The sequence below is a fragment of the Glandiceps talaboti genome, chromosome 12 (assembly GCF_964340395.1).
Source record: "Glandiceps talaboti chromosome 12, keGlaTala1.1, whole genome shotgun sequence".
Classification (NCBI taxonomy): domain Eukaryota; kingdom Metazoa; phylum Hemichordata; class Enteropneusta; family Spengelidae; genus Glandiceps; species Glandiceps talaboti.
In genome coordinates this window covers 22,743,198-22,764,480 of record NC_135560.1, presented here as the reverse complement: position 1 = coordinate 22,764,480, position 21,283 = coordinate 22,743,198, and the positions used below count along the sequence as shown (strand labels likewise).

General features: G+C 35.8%; 1 protein-coding gene across 2 annotated transcripts; it reads left to right on the top strand.

Annotated features, from left to right (window-relative positions):
• Positions 1-1,732: 1,732 nt before the first annotated feature.
• On the top strand, positions 1,733-20,470 carry LOC144443289 (uncharacterized). 2 transcript variants are annotated; one of them, XM_078132725.1, is made up of 11 exons: positions 1,733-1,743; positions 2,837-2,847; positions 3,200-3,576; positions 7,764-7,818; positions 9,649-10,403; positions 13,334-13,413; positions 14,127-14,158; positions 14,974-15,081; positions 15,457-15,488; positions 17,427-17,478; positions 19,152-20,470. In XM_078132725.1, the coding sequence occupies exons 1-11, from the start codon at positions 1,733-1,735 to the stop codon at positions 19,517-19,519; spliced, it is 1,881 nt and encodes a 626-aa protein (XP_077988851.1). In that variant the 3' UTR covers positions 19,520-20,470. The 2 variants fall into 2 exon arrangements, with proteins under 2 accessions (XP_077988851.1, XP_077988852.1); XM_078132726.1 differs by lacking the exons at positions 1,733-1,743; positions 2,837-2,847 and having other exon boundaries at positions 3,161-3,576; positions 9,649-10,355.
• Positions 20,471-21,283: the final 813 nt, after the last annotated feature.

The window sequence follows — 21,283 nt, the reverse complement described above, 5'->3', positions numbered from 1 at the left end:
AAGGGAAATCTCAATCCCATACATCTTTCTGCCGAGAAACATTAATCAATGGCCATTTAATGGTTGCAATGGTGGACAAATTAGTGTTTCAAGTCATTGACGTTGTGAATACTCCACATTACAATAGAGACAGTATTATCACTTTCAACTGGTTTATGTTGGCGATTGTTGTTGTCCGTGTTTACTGGACTAAGGAAAGTTGAAACATAGACCAAACACTATGGTTGAAACTAGACTAAGCGTTTTATTCGTACCATTTGTTCGGCTCCGTCGGCCGAGTCCACAAACAAAAGTGTAGACTTCAATTGAAATATGTAGACAAGGCTGTATCGTACATACATGGCAACATAAAACAAACACTATGGCTGACGATGTACTATCCGATGCTTCATATTGCCACTTTTTCGAAAACAAATTTAGTTTGTATACCGTGTAGTGGTACAGCACCTGGTTTCTTTACGCGAAAACGTGTGTGACTTCGGTTAGGGGTTCTGACGATCATATGAGATAGGTGAAAAATGACTATTCCTGACTCCAGAGAGCTTATTACCTTCAGTAAAAATACAATGAACCAGAACCAATATACAGACAGACAGACAGACAGACAGACAGACAGACAGACAGACAGACAGACAGACAGACAGACAGACAGACAGACAGACAGACAGACAGACAGACAGACAGACAGACAGACAGACAGACAGACAGACAGACAGACAGAGAACATTTCTTCAGAAAAAGGGTAAATGGTGAACAAGACTTCTATTAGGCTTGAATATATCAATCTGCTAGACCTCGGATGTTCTTCCGATATACGACACACGACCGAACATCGCTATCGAGGATGAAATATTCGGGCAAAGCCCTCACTGCGAACTTCGTTCGCTTATGATATCGGAAGAAGGTCCGAACGTCTATATAGCTAGCAGGAAGACTAGAATATGATGGTCACTCAGTGACTGGCATGTGTTGTATTGAAGAATTACTAGTAAACGAAAGCCGTCACAATATCACCGTTGGTGGCACTTTCCACAACAACAACACCTGCTGCCAGCCAGTGGCATGCCAGCTTGGGTGCCAGCGCATCACCCTTGCCATTATTCAATCACAGCAGGACCAGTCTCGTAGTCACTTGTCTCTACGTACAGATAGGTAGGTTTGTACGACAGCAGACGGTAGGTCCACTCTAACTCTATGGGTATTTGGACATAATGAATTATTTTAATAATCAGTTGGCAAATTTCTCTATAAGTTGATGATGTGGGTGGATGGGTGTAACAGTGTTAAAGTTTCCCATTTCGAAATTCAATTGCCTCTCCCCTTGAATTGACGATGGCAAAAATTAGTTGGTAATGACATCGCCGGTGGTTCTAACCCGAATGACTACATGGTTATTCTGTTTGGAGGGGTGCAGACACCGAAGGGTTACTTTTTGGACATATAGCACAAGTCTGATATATAAATTTGAAAATGAACATGAGAGCAAACACATCATTACAGTGCGTTGAACGTTTAAATAATAAATCCAATATATATGTTTAGGCTATTATACTGGTTACATGTATTATATGTCACAGCTAATCTACTAAAAAATAAAATACCTGAGAGATACACATATTTATAGGTATGGCAGTGTGGATCGAGAAATTGAGAAGGACGTTATATTAATGTTGGTGTCACAAACAATTGTGGCTGTTATTAATTCTTGCAAATCTGGAATGTATCTGATTATATGCTACAGCAGTCATTTGTGATTGTGATATGATAGCATAAACAACAGTAGGATGTTATTCATTCGAGTTTTTATATCTCAAAAACTGTAGATAAATCTGACCATTTCTAAACGGCGCATGTGCAGTACTGAAGAGTGCTCTGACGATTAGCGCAATAACAATTTCCAGTAACATTTAAATATCGGACTTTCTACGTATACTTACAGGGCCCAGGTGGAAATCAGCTTCTATTGTTTCCTGGCTACCCTATTCTTAAATAAATTTTACTACTACTACTACTACTACTACTACTACTACTACTACTACTACTACTACTACCACTACTACTACTACTGTACTACTACTACTACTACTACTACTACTACTACTACTACTACTACTACTACTACTACTACTACTACTACTACTACTACTACCACTACTCTAGTTGAAATGTACATATTTGTAAACATGTTTATTATACCTTTCTGCTATAACAGGCTGAACAAATAGAACAACCATGATCCTGTACTGTATGGTCCCTGAGAGATTAGGTCTGCTCGGTTTTCTTTTATTTGATTTTTTTTCTGTTTTTATTTGGGGGTGGGTGTGGAGATAGGTTGAAGCTTTCAACTGGTTGTATTAATTTTACTATTAAATTAAAGTTTTACAACACCTTACAATAAAGCATCGTCATGGCCACGTAAAGAGCCTCGACTAATGTTTATAGGGGACCCCCCTCCCCCCCCCCCCATGATGATTTTATCGTCGACTTCGACTCTGGTTTATAAAACCTGATGGAATTCAAGTTCCCCGGTTTTATGTTGATAAAATTTGGTACGAGTTTTTCCGTTTGCTTTTTGTTTGATGACGACTTGGATTAGAATTATTTTCAGCGTGAGTGGAAATCACCAGGGTAAGACTAAGACCAAAACTTAAAATAGATAAATTTCTATTAATACTACTGATTGTTATATCAGAAAATTATTTAAAGAATGCGATATAACAGTCAGTAGTATTAATACAAATTTATCTTTTTTAAGTATTATGCAATACTGATACCATCGTCTTGCCAAATATTTGAAGAAAAAAAACTTGTAAAAATATTAATGTGTTAGTGTTAGAGAGAGAAATAGTTTTGCTGCTGTTGTTATTATTAATATTATTATTGTTGTTGTTGTTGTTGTTTACCATACTTTATTTATTGATGGTACAGTTGTGTAATAAACTTATTGTTATCATGTTAAGGAGGAACGGAATACATAACTTCTGCAAAATTGCCATTACACTAAAAAGCCTCACGGGGGTAGTGACAGTCTATCTAGCAGTATTTCTTTACATTCCAGTCTGTCGTCGCCAGGTGATTTGAGAGCTCCACTCACGTTCACTTTAGGTGAGGTAAGACTCGTGAAGCACCGAAGCAGGAAGTAGGTGTCAAGGTTGAGGCGCATGCGTGAACCAATCAGACATGCCTGAAGGAGACGCAGGAAACATGGCTGCCAATAATCGAGGGCATATGAGACCATCAAGATCACCACCATTTGTGGTAATTGGACTCTTGGTTGTAATAAGTATCCTTGCTTTCAATTATTGGACAGTTTCGTCAAGAAACAAAGAGCTTGTTTTGGAGAGGGCTCGCATTGAAAGAGATTTGCAAACGACTTCATTCAAGAAGGGCGCTATCGAAAAACGCAACGATGTTATAACCGTTGACTTGGCAGCAGCCAACAAAAAGTTACTTGAATTACAAAAGACTGCCGTAAGTTTACAGGAGACTGTGGGTCGAATGGATGACGAGAACTCTGAATTAAAGAAAGAGAGGGAACAGTTACAGGTTGAAAACCAGCAGCAACAGGAAGCCTTGGTGAGTTTAACATGTACATAACGCTTAAACCGTAGGCCGAGTAAACTGCATGTCCGAGTTTGCTGTTTTGTCAAGCGAAACCGGTGAGAATGTACTAGAATTGAAAATACGCGTTTTTGTATTTCATGGCTATTGTGTTCAAATGTGGCCTTGTCCTTTCTCAAGCCATTGCCTCTATTTTGAATATACACCCATTGCCACATATTACATTACAATAACCTGGCACAGAACGTCCTGGTGAAAATAAATGTACGCCCTCAGCCACGTCAGCAACAAACAAAACAAATACATAACACTCCTCTTATTAATACTAATAGTCACGTCCTAGCGTCCTGGTCGTCAGTACTCTAATAATATTAGAAAGAAAAATAGAAAGAAAACTCAAATATCCGTGGTTGATAACATTCATACTCAAAGGCATTTTTAAATATAACTCTCCAAAGAATGTAAGGATAAATTTCCATCACATTTCGTTCATGTGTCGGAGGTGAACTCGAGTCAATATCACAGGTTCAAGTTACAATTTAGATGCTCATCAAGTTATTTATTCAAGTATCGAGTTCCACGGTTTTCCACCCAATGTCATTCTTGAAACAGAAAAGATGAAATTTTTATGTGTTTTTCTCACTGTCATACCAATATTTTCATTTGGCAACTCTGACATTGGTCTTTCAAAAAGATATCACTAGATTACAGTAGTACTATGTACGACATTATTATCTGAGCCTCAAATTTAAAGGTCTTTGCTTTCCCCATGGCAAGATAGCTGAATTAATTATGGATTAATCAAACCACTTTAAAAGGCCATGTTGGAGATCCTACCAATAAAACAGACAGTAAATGTATTCTGCATAAATTAAGTTTTGAATAAAAAAGTTAAATGTGATATGTTGTTACTTGTTTGATCAATTATAGATACAATTGAACAATACTAGGCAGTATGTAAAATAATCATCATTATGTGAATGTATAGTTAGTGGTGAGTACAATAAAAAGTTCTTTTACCTCTAATACAATGTGGAGTAAGGGAAATTTACAATGTTTACATTAACATATAGAAAAAAATAAATAATGACAAATTAAGAAGTTGGTAAAATAATAATAATGACTGACTCACGAGGGTAGTAAATCAGAAAAATTACATTTGATATAAAAAGTGAGATTTACATTTCATTTTAAAAGAATTCAAACTAGTAGATGTTCTAAGGTCCTTCAGGAGACTATTCCAGATTTTAACTCCATTAAAAACAAAACTTTTCTTAAAAATCTGAGTAGAATGTTTAGGTATGTGCCAATCATTCCTAGATGTTGATCTCGGTCGATAACTATGTACACTCTCAACAGGTTTGAATATATTTAGATAGTCTGGTGCTAAATTATTTGATACTAACTGACTGATTATAAGCAACTTTTTGGCCCACCACCCCTTTCTCTACAACATGATGTGCAGAAAAATGGCAATAAAGGTAACGGTTTGATGAAAAATTCAGTTTTTCAAGTCTCCTCTGAGTACAAATCCAAAAAGTCATGGCATGCCGGTTGTACATACCTCATTTGTAGCAAAGTGACAAAGTATAATTTACAGAGGGGCACTTTAAGGCTTTTACTGGTGTCAATATATGCAAACTCTAAAAATTAAGTTAGTTATTGGAATACATTTATAAATTTTCATCTAATTTCTAATTTTATTGGACTATTGCACTGCACTTTAGCCCAAACAACTAGTGAATTTCATTGGAGTTGCCTTGCTACAAATATTGATGATTATGAGGTAGTGTTATGATACAGTAATCGCATCAGCAAACGCCCTTCCCAGCTAGATACATGTACCTGTCTGTGTCAGTAACCTGTATTTAGAAGTCTTCCATCTCAGCATACCCAAGTTTTATTGTATCGTCATTGTATTTAGGTATAGCCACCAAGGGTGAACAAATCCACTGGTCTTGGGTCTGGGACTAGCGATTTTATTGGGTGGGCCAAACAAATTTTAACTTGTCTGGTCCGTTGGACCAGTACCTTACTGTTAATAACTATGTTAAAAAGTTGTCTGTATATACAGATTCATAGGCAAGATTTAATGTTTCACATTAGCGGGCCTGGGACCACTAATTCTTTCAGCAATACCACTGGATTTTTTAAGGCACTGGTCCGGGGACCACCAGTTCACAAAATGATTTGTTCACCCCTGGCCACTATCATCTCATTATATGTACTGACAGCAACATGAAATGATGCATACACATTAACTTTGACCTGTAATGCGATTAGTTATTCTACGGATATTGCAACTTTATCGAAATTACCAACAATCGTTTAACAACACGGCCAATTTTTGTGCATACGCATGAGGGCAGAACAAGAGACAAGTCCCATGCACTAAAGCATTGCATCACTAAAATCACAACTAGGATTTATGTGTATATGTGGAAGGGATTTTAATCCTGGTATGCAGCATGTGTTCGTAGTTTGCTTACACAGTGTTGTGTTTTCACTCAAATTTGTATTTCTACAGATTAATAAGTATCGGTTGATTTGCTTTGCCCATCTGTTGAGTTATATACTGAGGATTGAATCCAAACTCAGAGTGGTGACAGTTGTTACATACATAAACTGTAGAATTATTTCAAGTATCGCAATGATTTCAGTACACTATAGAAAATGTACTTTTAATAATTTATGTACTTATAAGTTTCAAGATTTTTCATTTTTTTTAAATCCTGTTTGGTGAGTTTTATAAAAAAAAAAAAAAAAAAAAACTAATTTAGGAGAATTGAATTGAATATGGAAGGTTAATACTGTACCTCCTAGCTGTTTTAATAACTTTTATACAAAAAAGATACAAACGTAAATATATGGGATAGAAATTTGAAGTAAATATTAAGAGGGGGGAGTGCTTGAAACTGTTCACATTCAGGTGGTAATCCAAATAATTACTTAAAAATGGCGATTTATCGGGTGCAAGATATTACTTTGACGAAATGTAAGATTTTGAATTTCTTTGGACTTAAGCATGAATACTGAGCATTATAGATTGAGATATGAGTTTTTATTCAAAGTGTATTTCTTATAAACCCAAAACATGCTTTGAAGTACCTACATTGAGTACAGTGAATATTCAAAGAGCAGATGAAACACAAATGGGTGTGTTTTGTACTCACAATAATGGTAGTATCATGCAAAGTTTACACAACCAAATATGATATGATTATGATGTTACTGATTAATTTCTATCTTGAAAATAGCAGGTTGGAATCAACTATTAGAATTACAAAGGCCTAAATACAACCAAGGTTCTTGATTGATAATTACTAAAAAACACCAGACATATGATTTGTGGTATAATCAAAAAATGAATTTATTTCTGCACATATGTGGTAAATAAATTGAATTCTACATACACATCTGTTGTATGTGTGTGTATTAAGATTGGCGTGATCACATGATTGATGCGTGTACGTTATAAGTTTGGCATGATCACATTATTGATGCGTGTATGTTATATTTACAATGGGATTGTCTATTAAATTCTCACAAATCAGAAAAAAAATAGATTTTCTGATCACAAAATTAAAATTGTACCATACTTTATACATTTACAAGTAGTTACATGTCAATAGCTAAAAAATTTTAAAAGAATGAAGAGTGAAAGTGGGACATAGACTGTGGACTTATATGTATGTTGTCTGATGTACCATCATAGACAGTGGAGGGGAGAGTCTATGGAACCATGTAGAAATAATTCAGATAGGTTTAAACTTTATTAATAACTGAATAACTGAAAATGTGCAAAGGATTTAATTTACACTGACAGTGGGAGACCTAGTCTGGTAGACACCCTGCCTTTATAATTGAGATATAGGAAGGTTGATTATTTTACCATGTAGATAGAAGTCAAATAGGCATGTCATGCAATTTAATATGATGTGTCGTGTCCTTTGATATAGTACACGTGTCATGCAATATGATACAAGCCATCCAATTTAATAATAATCTTTATTTTGCACTATAGGCCACCGGCCCTACGTGCCTTAAGTCAGAACAGAAAAATACTCACATAGTATTGCATGTTGTGCTTTCAGCGTTTTACAAACATGGGTACATTTTTGTACTTTTGATTAAGCTGACCTGAAAGAGTTAAATCTACATGTTATAACTGATATGTTTTGTTTTTCTGAATGGATCTATAGGAACTACTGCGAAGAAACAGTTCAGAAGGTCATCTAGCACTATCCCAACTTAAAGGTAAGACTAAGACAAAGGGAGAGTCCTGCTAACTGTACACATACTATTTAGGAGTAAGAAAATGTATTGGAATAATTCATTGCAGTCTTCTCCATGAGGTGTTTTGAGGGGTGCACCTCCCCCCTGTTTTCATGGGCCACCCCTGTTTGTGGATTCATCCCTTTATTTGTGTTGGCTGCCCCTCTGTTGTTACCATGGTGAATTATGCTATTATTAAATATGAAATTTTTTAACTGAAATAATTTCTTTATACTTTTGTTTTTCTCATTGTCAAAAATAGGAATTTAATTCATTTTAAGCCTTTTTTTGGTGTTGAAAACATTTTTTCCATTGTCAAATGTTATGATCTGGAAATATGCTTATGGTATGCAAATTAATATGTAAATGAGACCACCCTTTCATTTTACAAAATTGTGGCGAACCCTGCATTGTCTATAATAAGTGTCTTATTTGATGACTACATTGAAGCATTTTTAAATACTCCATAGCATGATGGGTAATAAATCATTGTACAGGTCATGCATTGCAAGAAAGCTGTTACAATTTGATAATGCAGAAAAGGGAACGGAGATTCATTTTGCAACCCACCAAGCTGTTACTGTTTCATGATCAAACTTGATTTAAGAGAGTGCAGTATCACTAAGGAGAACTGATGGACCAAAGCTGGAACAAAGCTGTGATTACAGATTTATGTGCAATATTTCATCAGTTTTATTCCTGTGTTGCCAAGTGATCATTTGAACAAATCTATATGAACTAGTGTCATTTAGATTATGTAGTCTGTAATTTTGTATGATTGAATGGCACCAACACATAACATACAGTATCAGTCATACTCACCTAAAGGTATAGATGTTTATTTTTGTGCCGGGAATTCCTCTCAGCAATTTTCTTTTTGTGCAGATGAATACACTCATAACCACAACCACACATTTCAGTTTCTTGAGGGGGGAGGGGGGGGGGACTACATGATAGCTGTGTTGCATGTTCCAATTCATATCATGTCTCTGAGACTTTCAAGGCTTTCCCAGTCAGTCCACAGGTTTGCCCTGGAGTCACCCAGTCCAGGCTATGTGATGTGGTGGTGGTAGTGGTAAAGTTGGTGTTTGTGATAGTGGTGGTGGTACTAGCTGGTAAAGTTGGTGTTTATGATAGTGGTAGTGGTGGGGTGGTACTAGCGGGTAAAGTTGGTGTTTGTGATAGTGGTAGTGGTGGTGGTACTAGCTGGTAAAGTTGGTGTTTGTGATAGTGGTAGTGGTGTGTTACTATCGGGTAAAGTTGGTGTTTGTGATAGTGGTAGTGGTGGTGGTACTAGCTGGTAAAGTTGGTGTTTGTGATAGTAGTGGTGGTGGTACTAGCGGGTAAAGTTGGTGTTTGTGGTAGTGGTGGTGGTACTAGCGGGTAAAATTGGTGTTTGTGATCGCAGTAGTGGTGGTGGTACTAGTGGTAAAGTTGGTGTTTGTGATAGTGGTGGCAATGATGGTGGTACTAGCTGGTAAAGTTGGTGTTTGTGATAGTGGTAGTGGTGGTGGTACTAGCGGGTAAAGTTGATGTTTGTGATCGTAGTAGTGGCGGTGGTACCAGTGATAAAGTAGGTGTTTGTGATAATGATGATCACTGTAGGTAAACATTAAAGTCATCCTCAAAAAGTGTAAAAATTGATGACTTGAAGTATGTCAGCTATAGGTTTCATAATGGACAACAAAGTGGAGGTTTCTGTGTATATCCTATGAGAGTAACGTACATGGTTTGTGATATCATTGACCAAATAAATTCATGTACATTCTTAAGGGTTAATATTATTTCTATAAAATGTCTTATTTTTTACAGTTGTACATCAAGATCTGAAATCCAATTGTGAAAAACTTGGTCAAGAAAATGTTGAATTTGGTGCATCCAAATCGCAACTCTTGCAGGATTTAGATAAAGTTGGTGCTGAAAAACAGGCATTTGAAGAACAGGTCAAACAATGTGAAGAAACAAGACAAGCAATGGATCAATCAATGTCAGAGCTCCGACGTCAGCTGATCACAATGCAGCAACAAGTTGCACACCAGCCTGGACAGCAGCATCTCCCAAATTACGTTAGTCAACAACAACAAGGGGAACTACACCACGAAGGTGAACAGCAATTAGAACAGCAGCAGAAACAAGAAGAGCTGTATGGACAACAGCCACAAGAACAGCAACCTGCAGAACAACAGCAACAGTATGGTGAACAGCAACAAGGGGAACAACCTGTAGAACAGCAGCAACAGTATGGTGAACAGCAACAAGGGGAACAACCTGTAGAACAACAGCAACAGTATGGTGAACAGCAACAAGGGGAACAACCTGTAGAACAGCAGCAACAGTTTGGTGAACAGCAACAAGGGGAACAACCTGTAGAACAGCAGCAACAGTTTGGTGAACAGCAACAAGGGGAACAACCTGTAGAACAGCAGCAACAGTTTGGTGAACAGCAACCAGCAGAACAAGAAGAAGAACAACAAGAACAGCAGCAACAGATTGGCGAAGTGCAACAAGAAAATCCTGAAGTAAGCAATGTTCAGGAAAGGTTTGAGGATCCGCAAAATCCAAATCAAGTATATAGGGACCAGGCCATATTTGGGGATAACTTGCGACCCTTTGAAAACCAATGGGCACAGCCAGATCAACAAAATGACATACTTAGGGAACCAGAAGGATTTAGGTATGATGGTGATGAAACAAACATCAAGAAATATCAGCTACAAGATAACATTCCTCAGGAGCAACCCCTCTATCGCCAAGAGTATCAACCAGGAAATGAACTGTTGCCACCTGGTAATGCAGGTGGTGACTATGCTACAGAATTGAACAAAGCCCATGATGTCTTGCCCACCACTCTCTCACAAAACAGTCTGTCTGAGGACAGTGGCAAATCTTTTGCTTCCATTACAGATCAAGATTCAATTTTAACTGCTTCCGAAGTTAATGTTGCACCGCAGCCATATCCTTACCCTATTCTGCAGGCAGGTTAACCTTTTCACAAGGAATTGTACATTTGCCAAATTGTATATATACTCTCAAATATTTAGTCCTAAATCGGTGTTATCAAAGAAAAGTATTAACACTGAGTAAAATATAGCAAAACTAAGACTGATTCTGGAGTTTTTCAACATTGTAGTTAATCAGCCTGTCTTCCACATGTAATAAATTTAAGAGACCAGATGTTTGAAATCAGTTGATTAAATTACAGTAACTACAAATGGTGGTGTAAAAACACACACTGGTAGATGCATACTGGCATCCACATACACAATAATAATAAGTGAAGGTATTTTACTGCCACAGATCAGGTATCCAGAAATATTATGTTTGGCAAATGTAGATTCCTCAGTGTTCGTATATGCTTTATCTGTCTAACTTGCATGGTATGCACAGACTGTGCATTTGTTTTATCATTTTCACAGTGCTTGCTAATGATAATGTTTGTGCTTGATAACTAAATGCTTGAGGGTGCTTTATACTAACATGTACATGTACATACTAGGAATTGTGTGCTTAGTATAAGCTAATATACAAAGTCGACAGATTCATCAATATCAACTATCTGAAGCTGTCTGTATAAGACATAGTGACTAGTGCAAGTAAATCAACAAAGCCTACGCATGCAATGTTTGAATAAGTTTATATGCTGCATCTTTGCTATCATTGCTTACTATTGCTTGTCATCCTTCTGCACGACAGCCTCCCCTCCCCCTCCCCGGCAATGCTTTGTCGGAACTCCATGGAATGGTACATGTAGCAGTGGCCTAGGTGGCAGGGCGATATCTGGGCAGTCTTATACAGTTCAACAGGGATCTCATAATGATAGGCTGAAGGAGGGGGATAGTTGGTGGTAGTCTGAATGGGGTATTATGGTACAGTGGGTTTTAAGATAGTTGGTAAGGGGTCCCATAATAGTGAGTCAGTGGGCCTTTCTGATTGTACTGAGTGTTACTTTACAAAAGGATATGTTTGGTGTTTTTGAGCCTGGGGATGTCTGATGTAAATATAGTTACTAAACTTATTTCAAAATTATGTGGATAACCTCAGACAATATTGATATGGTTTTAACAGAAGATTTGGTCTCATCCAGTTTGAAATTGTGTAATTATCCTGAGTGTACTGCATCGGTAAGCATGTGGTAAGAACTAACAGGGTGTGATGAACATTATAAGTTTGCTGGTTGACATAAATAAGGTACATGCAAAGACAATTAATAGTTGTTAATATGAGGGTGTTGGTTTCAGTGTTGTAAAGGAGAGGTTATACTTACCAATGAATGTTTTGTATTATGGTTGTGTAGCTGTTGCCACAAGACATCAAACTTTGAGTGATGAAGAGTTTTACGTAGGGCAGTGAATTTTACCCTTGAATGTAATAGATATAGATTTGACAACAATTCTGTTTTTACCCACAAGTCATTTCATTATCTGGTGAGAACATTTGGTCTATAGTCAAGTTGTAGATATGTCATCATGTATGCAGTGGACTGTATTATACTTCTCTTTATAGACCAGACATGGGTTTTGCAGACCGAGGTTGTACAGTGTAAGGGTTCACCTTGGGAGTGCCTGTAAGCTGTACTATCAGGGTCCACAAAACCCCTATCTGGGCTGTAAAGGTTTTAACATGTAGTGATATATCCTATGTAGTGGCACAGAAACATCCACATGAGTTGATAGTGAAGAATTGTTTTGTGCTATTGATAACTAAAATGAAAACCACATCACTGAGCAAACGGATATCAATGAATATGGCACTTACCATATTTGGGCATAGTTTATGTGCCATTTACCATATTTGGGCATAGTTTATGTGCCACTTACCATATTTGGGCATAGTTATTGCCACGTACCATATTTGGGCATAGTTTATGTGCCACTTACCACATTTGGGCATAGTTTATGTGCCACTTACCATATTTGGGCATAGTTTGTCAGGGTGCTATACAGAAAATTATTGCATGGATTCGATGCAAGTGCTGTCCATTGAATTCTATAGGAAGAAATTCTATATATGATAATGACAAAACATTGTGAATGTTGTATTGATCAGAGATTTTTAGCAAGCTGACTTAAAGTTGTAAAAGATGCTATACGGAACATACCCTGTGTTTAAAGTATACAACCATTCTCCTCAGAAATAATGAAAGAGTTGTGGGCAGATTACTTAGCAAAAAAGTGTATTGTTGTGTTAATTAACCCTTTAAAGCCTGACACCCTATTTAAAAGGTGTAATAGAGTTACAGAAACCAAGTCATTAAAGGGTGTTCAGAAAAATTATAGGGTTGAATCTACTGTTCTATAAGTGCCTTGAAAACTATTTTGAAAATGACATGATGTATAAGTTATTGGTCAGCTACAGAATCATTTTACATGTATCATGTGTGTGATGAAAGTGTATAACTTGTGGTGTATGTTTTACTTATGGTAACTATGGTCAATATGATACTATACATAAAGACATAACATTGGCTTCACATTGTGTACATGATTCATACTTGTAGGGCAAAGATCAAGCTCCAGCTCCACCCAATGAACAAGAACAAGAAGAAAACAAGCTAGAGTTTCAAGAGCAGAATATAGGGTAAAATATCCTATTCTTTCACATACAAGTTCTCTTCTTCCACTTTTTGATTTAGAAATATGCATATATTGTCTTATGTCAGTGTTTAAACTGGAGCTGACAGAATGATCCAAATTTAGTGATGAGGGGTTGAACAGTATGTAAACCTCTTCTGAAGTACTAGTGCTTGTATAATCAGTGTTTAGCTTTTTTGTTAAGGGCTGTAAATCTATCCAAGTTCTCCAGCCTATTATTTGTGCCTTAGGTCCTATTTTAATACATAATACCATTTCAAATGAAAACAACTATTTTGTTGCATATCCTCCTACCGTTTTTACAGAGGTGACAAAAACGCACATGAAAATGCAATGGTATGGAAACACTGTCGAAAGTAGATCATTTTCAACACTTCATTTCCATTCTAAAATAGACTCTGTGTAAATAAGTGAAAATGAAAATAATAAATGGGGTTGTGTAAAAGAAGTAAGACACTTTAAAGAAAAAATGATATTAGTGATTTTTATCTGAAAATGTCATTATTTCACTTCAGCCTTAAACCAATATCATCGATACTAGGTTATGAAATGTATGCTAGTTTACACTGCCCTCACCATTATGTACTAATACTCTAGATATTTAGATGAGTTTAGTTTGATAAAACCGGTTAGTTTATCGAGGCAGTGTTCAAAATGTTTTATACTCTTTGTAATTGTATCTCTTGTGATTATTTGCAGGGTTGCACCTCCTAGTGATATGAATAGACCAGGTAAGTTATACTTACACAATCAATCTGATTGAGGAGACGACTTGATTTGTTGTTTTTGGCCATATTTCTATTTTTCTAGTTTGCCAACCTTTTAAATTGTTATGTATTGATGTAGTGCTACCTGTGATCTAATAGCCATTCACATCCCATTCTGAATCTCAAGCAATAAATGGGTTGGGGTGGTGGGTTACTAGAATTCAACATCCACCATATGCAACGTTAATCCACCCAGGACCAAAACCTTGTAAAGTGTTTTTTTTTTTTAGAAGTGTCACATATTATCATTTATCAAAGTAAAGCATTATAAACAACTTACTTGTACTCACAAATATCTCTTTTTTTAAAATAAAATACACACAAGAACTGTTCCATTTATTGAAAGGTATGGAAATGACTCAAAATTTATAATACATCATTTTCATACAGCCATCAGCGATTGGCTTAGACCATATCACATGGTATGGACTAGTGACCCATAGTGACCTCTATTTTACATACATAGTACAGTATTCATTTTATTTTCCCTAGGGCACTATTACAGTATCCAGGAGTACTACGGATGATTTACTTCAACTCCAGAAAGAATATGTGCATGAGAATGTGATGGGTTATAAAAGCCTTATTGCCTGGCTTTATTTGGGCACTAGTAGACATCATAATACCCCTCATGCTGTTATGCAGCAACTATTTTCTTTCAGCCTCGGGAAATAGTTGCTATGTAACAGCCTTGGAGTAACTTACATCTACTAGTGGCCTCATAGGCAGGCATTACACAAGCCTCCATCTCATAGATCCCTATGTCTTTATCTCTGTAGCACAATCAATGGAAAAAGATCCTGGTATGGTAGAGATGGAAGCAGGCAGACCTGTAGAACAAACACGTGGAGTTGAAATTGGTGAAAGGGAACAGCAGTTTGCTAGAGGTAAATTTCAAATTGAAAACAAACTTACAACCTAGTAATATGCATACTGATAGATTTCGGTATTCAACATTATAATTAAACTACCGATATTACTACACTGTTAAAATTGTGTGAAAGTGAAACGTAACACTGAATGCCTGACTGTACTGTCACACTTTACACTGAATGCCTGACTGTACTGTCACACTTTACACTGAATGCCTGACTGTACTGTCACACTTTCCGTTTGTTTGCCAAAAACAGGCTCGGATTTCCAATTTGTGTACATGGCAGCATTGCCATGTAGAATTTTTCTTTTTTTTAGAAATGTAAAGTGTTTAAAAAAATGCTTTTATCTTAATCAATTAAAGAGCATATTATGATTTGTTCTTTCAGAACGGGATGAGTATGGTGATGAGCAGGAGAGGGTAAGTGAAATTTAACACCTAGATAAAATTAGCCAGCAATTGCTTTTAAAATTAGACCACTATATTGTATTGTATTTGAGAAGACAGCAGTATTACCCTCCCTGTAATTGTAGAAAGTCTTATGTATCAATGCAATACAATACAATACAATACAATACAATACAATGCAATGTAATACAATAACACTTTATTGATCTGTATCAGGAGATTTCAGTGTCTGCCAGTAAAAACAATTAAACGAGTAAGTAAAAACAATAAAAAGGAGTAACAAAGGTCAAAAGGTTCCACTTAATCATTGGGGAGTGTTCAAAATTGGTACTGGTAATTAGGATAGAAGTGCACCCCTGTGTCGGTCATTTATCATTGGGAGTGTTCAAAATTGGTACTGGTAATTAGGATAGAAGTGCATCCCCTGTGTCGGTCATTTATCATTGGGAGTGTTCAAAATTGGTACTGGTAATTAGGATAGAAGTGCACCCCCTGTGTCAGTCATTTATCATTGGGGAGTGTTCAAAATTGGTACTGGTAATTAGGATAGAAGTGCACCCCCTGTGTCAGTCATCTTGACATTCTCATTTGATACCAATCAGTGTGATCGTAACAATCACTGTAGAATTATCAAAGGTTCCACTTCATCATTGTGTACCAAAAAAAATGCCAAATAACTTGTAATGTTCATTCAAAGTGTGAAAAAATTACATGTTGTATGTATAACAGTGCATGGATTGCTGAGTAGTCGGGTTTTGTGAAGGAAATAGGCTTATTAAAATAATTTGTGATTTTAGGGGTTTTAAGGTAAGTAACATCTACCCTAGTTCACCAAGTACATTTTTCTGGGGTTCCCCACCAAAATTATCATTGCAGGTATAAAAATCTATGCCAGTGTTACTACGTTTTACCTCTCTGGTATGAGTGTTTCTAAACATTAGCAAAAACACAGTTCAAACTGCTTGAAAATGGAAAAATATGATGATACATCATAATCATGGCTACTTTACAAATAGATTTTAAGAAATTGTTAAATTTATATAATTTTTCATGAAAGTCGTTGGACCCATAGAAAATTACTAAGTGTGTCCCTTTTTAACATGAAGCATTTAAAGAAAGCAGTTAATTTGAAATTGTGAGGAACAAAGTAGCATAACAATTGTATGTGGTTAATTGGTGTATTTATGCTGTGTTTTCAGTGTTATTGTACAGTACAGAGGCTAGTATGGGACAGCTTAGTGCTAATATTGGGCTGGAACTAACAACTCAACAGCCTTTGTTAGTAACTATAAGGGCTATGTTAAATTGCAAAAGCATAATAAATGTGTAAAATGTTTGTTATTGTTTGTACAGTAGTAAACTTTGTACACATTAATGTAGATTGACAAACACAGACTTAGTGTTGTTTCATATTGATTTTGCAAGTAGGAAGCCATGATAAAATTGTTTTTTATGGATTAAAAATCCAAAATAAATATCCAATCCTCAACCATATGGCCACTTACAGAAAAAATTAATAAAGCATAAGAACTATGAAAACAGAACCAAAACCTACGTCGGCCATTTTGTGCCCTAGGTGACTCTCATGGCTTTTACATTAGGAAGACCCCAGGTTATATAAATCAGGAAGTGATTCTTTATCTGCAGTGTACATATGTGATGCACTTGAATACATGCAGTATGAGGTACATCCTTTCCTTTCTGAAAGTTTAAGTTTAAGTTTATTTTTTTCTAAAGTGCCTTTTCTATTTAAAATATTCAAAAGCGCTGCACATAAAATACAAAAACATAAATAAGGTGAATGCTACAAAGACAAGTATACCGTTAAGACCCTTAAAATGTCTGATGTTAAAAGGATAGTGAAACACTTCTACTATGTGTAAATGGTAATATGTGAAAGCATGTCGTTAACGGTGTTGGTGGTTGGTATCACATGGTTGAATGTTACAGGTGGATGATAATAAGCAGAATGAACTGTTTGAAGAAAGAGCAGATATGGAAGGTATCAATACATTCTGGGTTTTAACATCATGTTTCACCTTTTGTTTCATCTTAGGAATGCTTTGGACTGTTATGCATGTAGAAAACATCTTATCTAAGGAATAAATCCTACAAATGCAGTCACATACCTGTAATAATAGTAATGTACAGATGTCTGTGAACAGATTCTAAAAAATTGAAAGAATTATTTTGGCCGTCAGACTTTGTTCATTATTGGTTATCTACACACTACACTATTAAACCTGTATTATTGAGTTCATGCTAGTACACATATTTTCAAAGAACATTCTCTGATAATATTTTGTACAGTGGTTACCATTTGTGGATTTCAGATTGTCATTTGACAGTTTGCAATGTACTTGTAATTCTTTATTATGAGAACGTTAATTTCTTACAAATTTTGCCTCTATGTGAACAGTAATATCTGAAAGTGGTCTGTGACATTACTAATCTACAGGTTTTATTGTATTTGTACTTTGCTATTAAATGATATACTGTACACCGTTTTATTCATACATTGTTAGTATTTTGCAATTGACAAATAGCAGTCTTCCCCACTTTTGAGTTGACATTGATGAGAAATGTGGAATACCACATAAAAGGCATTATAATGTTATTCATTTGCTTTTTTAATGAACATAATATCCCATCAGAATTTGCTGGATAAAAAAGCAGTAAAATTGTCCATTTTTTATGCTGCACAATTATTTGCAATTGTATTGATGTAATCTACTTTGCAATATCATTTTTTCATCTTTTTTGTTGTGAAAGTCACTAGTTTCATCCATAGTGGATTTTTTTCAAGAATTTACAAAATAAACAATTATATTTATAAAATGGTATACAGTATTGCTTGCATAATGATAGTTTCATTTCCCCCTCACCTTATATCAGTTAGAAGACTTCTCCATCTAGCCATCAGACGCATGTAGTAATACCCAGCATGTAGAGGTCATACAAATGCAGTGGCTTGAAGTGTTGTTTATACCCTAACCACCACCCTTATCAATCCCGATATCTCAGTACTTTTTGTCCAATGAATTTTGTCTTTATTCCAGCCTTCTATTTCCATAGCTGCTATTATTATTTCTAGGAAATGTGTTCCATGGGGTTCACAGTGTGTGTACTTAAACTTGTCAGATCATACTTACTGATCATGCAATTATATAAGATGTGTGAAATTGCAGCTGATACAGACCCTTCATTTCACAGTCCTGTATTTTGACTTTCTTCCATCTTGGCGGAGATATGACTGTGTAAAGTAAAATATGCATAGATTAGTTCAATGCATTAAAAACTATCATGCCATTGATCACCACAAGTGGTAAAAGTAGTAACACAGCGATGTAACTGTTTGGTTGTCAATTCTGTCTCTTGCTAATTTTTCATTAGTTTTCATTTTTTCTCATGTAAACTGTAAGAACATATAGGATAGTAAATACGAGTGTAATACATTTTTTTCCCTTTCATTTTCTCTCATTCTGAAATGGTTCTCTATTTTTCAGTCAAATTTCAAGTGTGATATCATAAATTAGGTGGTGCTGTGGGTGTTCATTCCGAATGTAAAATATATGAGAATTTCTTTTTTAGAGTAGCAAGCCAAAAGAAGATACCTGCAGTTTTTCGTCAGACTTTTCCCAGTTTTATACTGATTGATTCTTTTGTTTTCAACAGCTGATGTAAATGAAGATATGGAAGATAGGGGTATGGAGGAAGTTGATGAAGAGAATGAAGTAGCTATGGATGAAGCCAGAGAGAACAATGAAAATTTCAACAATGATGATGATGAGGATGAGGATGTACAAGAATACAAACAAGAGGGTCAAAATGATGAGTATGAAGATGAAGAGGAAAGTGAAGGGGTATTAGAGGAGGAGGAGGGAGAACAAGGAGACATTGAAGATGATGCCAACTACATCAAAGTTGATGAAAATGATGTTGGAGAGGAGGATGAGAATGAGGAAGGTAATAGAGATGACATAGAATATGATGAAAGAAGAGATGAAATGGAAAATGAACAAGAAATTGACAATGCTGTTTAAACATAACACACCATTTGACCACTATTGAAGTGTATAATTCTTAGACTGTAAGATTTGTTGTGTCACTCTGTCCTCACAATGATTGGCCTATGTGTTAGGATGATCCAACATGATTGGCCAATGTGTGAGGATGCTCCAACATGATTGGCCAATGTGTGAGGATGCTACAACATGATTGGCCAATGTGTGAGGATGCTCCAACATGATTGGCCAATGTGTGGGGATGCTCCAACATGATCGGCCAATATGTGAGGATGCTCCAACACAGCGTACCTTACAGAGTTTGTGGTCTTAGTGTAATCATCAAAGCTCCTTAGGTCCAGTAAAGTAGTGCAATCATCCAAGCTCTTTAGGTCCATGTAAACTAGTACAGTCATTGAAGCTCATTTGAAAGAGTACCTGTTTTGTACATAGATGGAAGATGGTACAATCTCATCTTGTCCTTTTCTGTCAAAACTGAAGAACACTTGGCCCAGTTTGAACGTAGTTTGTTTTGCTGACCAAAACAAATCAAGGACGCCACTAACATTAGGGTTGAGGATGTTAGTGGACAAGTGTGTTGATATGTGAGAAATTGATATCAAAGGATAGCTGAGTCCAGTGTCCTTCATATTTACCATATTCATTTTCGTCATTACATATTTCTAGCTTTTTTCTCCTGAAAACAAAGTTCATTCAACTCTTTGATTATTGTGTAATGAGATATTTCTCTAAAGATAGGCTGAAATTTATAGAAACAACACCAACATGCAGGTAGTTCATTTCACATCTCCCTCCCCAACTATTATAGGTAATATAGCAATGAAATGATTACAGAAGACTATTCAATTTTACAACAAAAACCTTGATCACATTTCAAAAAGTTTCGTTGTTCTCTCAGAAGTTCTTCCACAGCGATACAACTTGCTGAAATGAATTTGAATAAAATATCAAGTTAAAAATTAAAAAAAATTGAAAAAAATTAAAGAAAAAATATTCTCACTTTCAAAGAAAGAGAATGTAGTCTGCACTGAGACCAAATCAAAGCTAGGTGAATTGTTATTTATAGTACTTAAAAGATCCTTTTTAAGATATAAACAGGTTTGTTTGTTTGTTTAATGTTACTTTCCACCTTCACCCAAAATTGCACATTTATGCCAGGATATGTGTTTATTTATAGTTCTATGAGAATAGAACACAAAATACACCAAATTCAGGTTTTTTTCTGGTTCAGTATGTTGTATTGATATTCATTATGTATAGCTTCATACTTCTTTTTGACAAATAGTGCAATTTGTATAATAATATATGTACAAATTTGGCTTTTCTTTTGTTTCTTGAAAGTGACACACTATGTATGTAACACAACATAACATCTCAATATGTTTTGGTATTTATTTATTCAAAATGCTTGTAGAATTTTCTCACTTTTGTAGTTTTATTTTTATATTGCTGAATGGGTGAGTCTTAGTACAGGGGGGTAAGTGTTAATATTGTATGTGTTTGTAGTGTATAACAAACTGCAATGGTATTATGCAATTTCAATTGGGGAAATGGTTTGTTTTGATGCTCTACACACCAGGTTAGCTTGCTGAGAGCTTTGATGCAGTGTTCAATGTGGGTTTTTACAGTGCCATTGGTAACAGTAGCAGTATTCAATGTTTCAATGAATTATACTAGCGTTACTATCCTGTACCATTACAGGTGACAAATCATAGCATTTCCTGTCAAATTGTCTTAAAATCACAGGCTTCTTTGCAACATCATCCAACATGCACCATAAAT

Coding starts and splice junctions, on each gene's coding strand:
- LOC144443289 (XM_078132725.1), top strand. Junction 13,414..14,126: donor TTTCAAGAGCAGAATATAGG/GTAAAATATCCT, acceptor GATTATTTGCAG/GGTTGCACCTCCTAGTGATA. Junction 14,159..14,973: donor TAGTGATATGAATAGACCAG/GTAAGTTATACT, acceptor TTATCTCTGTAG/CACAATCAATGGAAAAAGAT.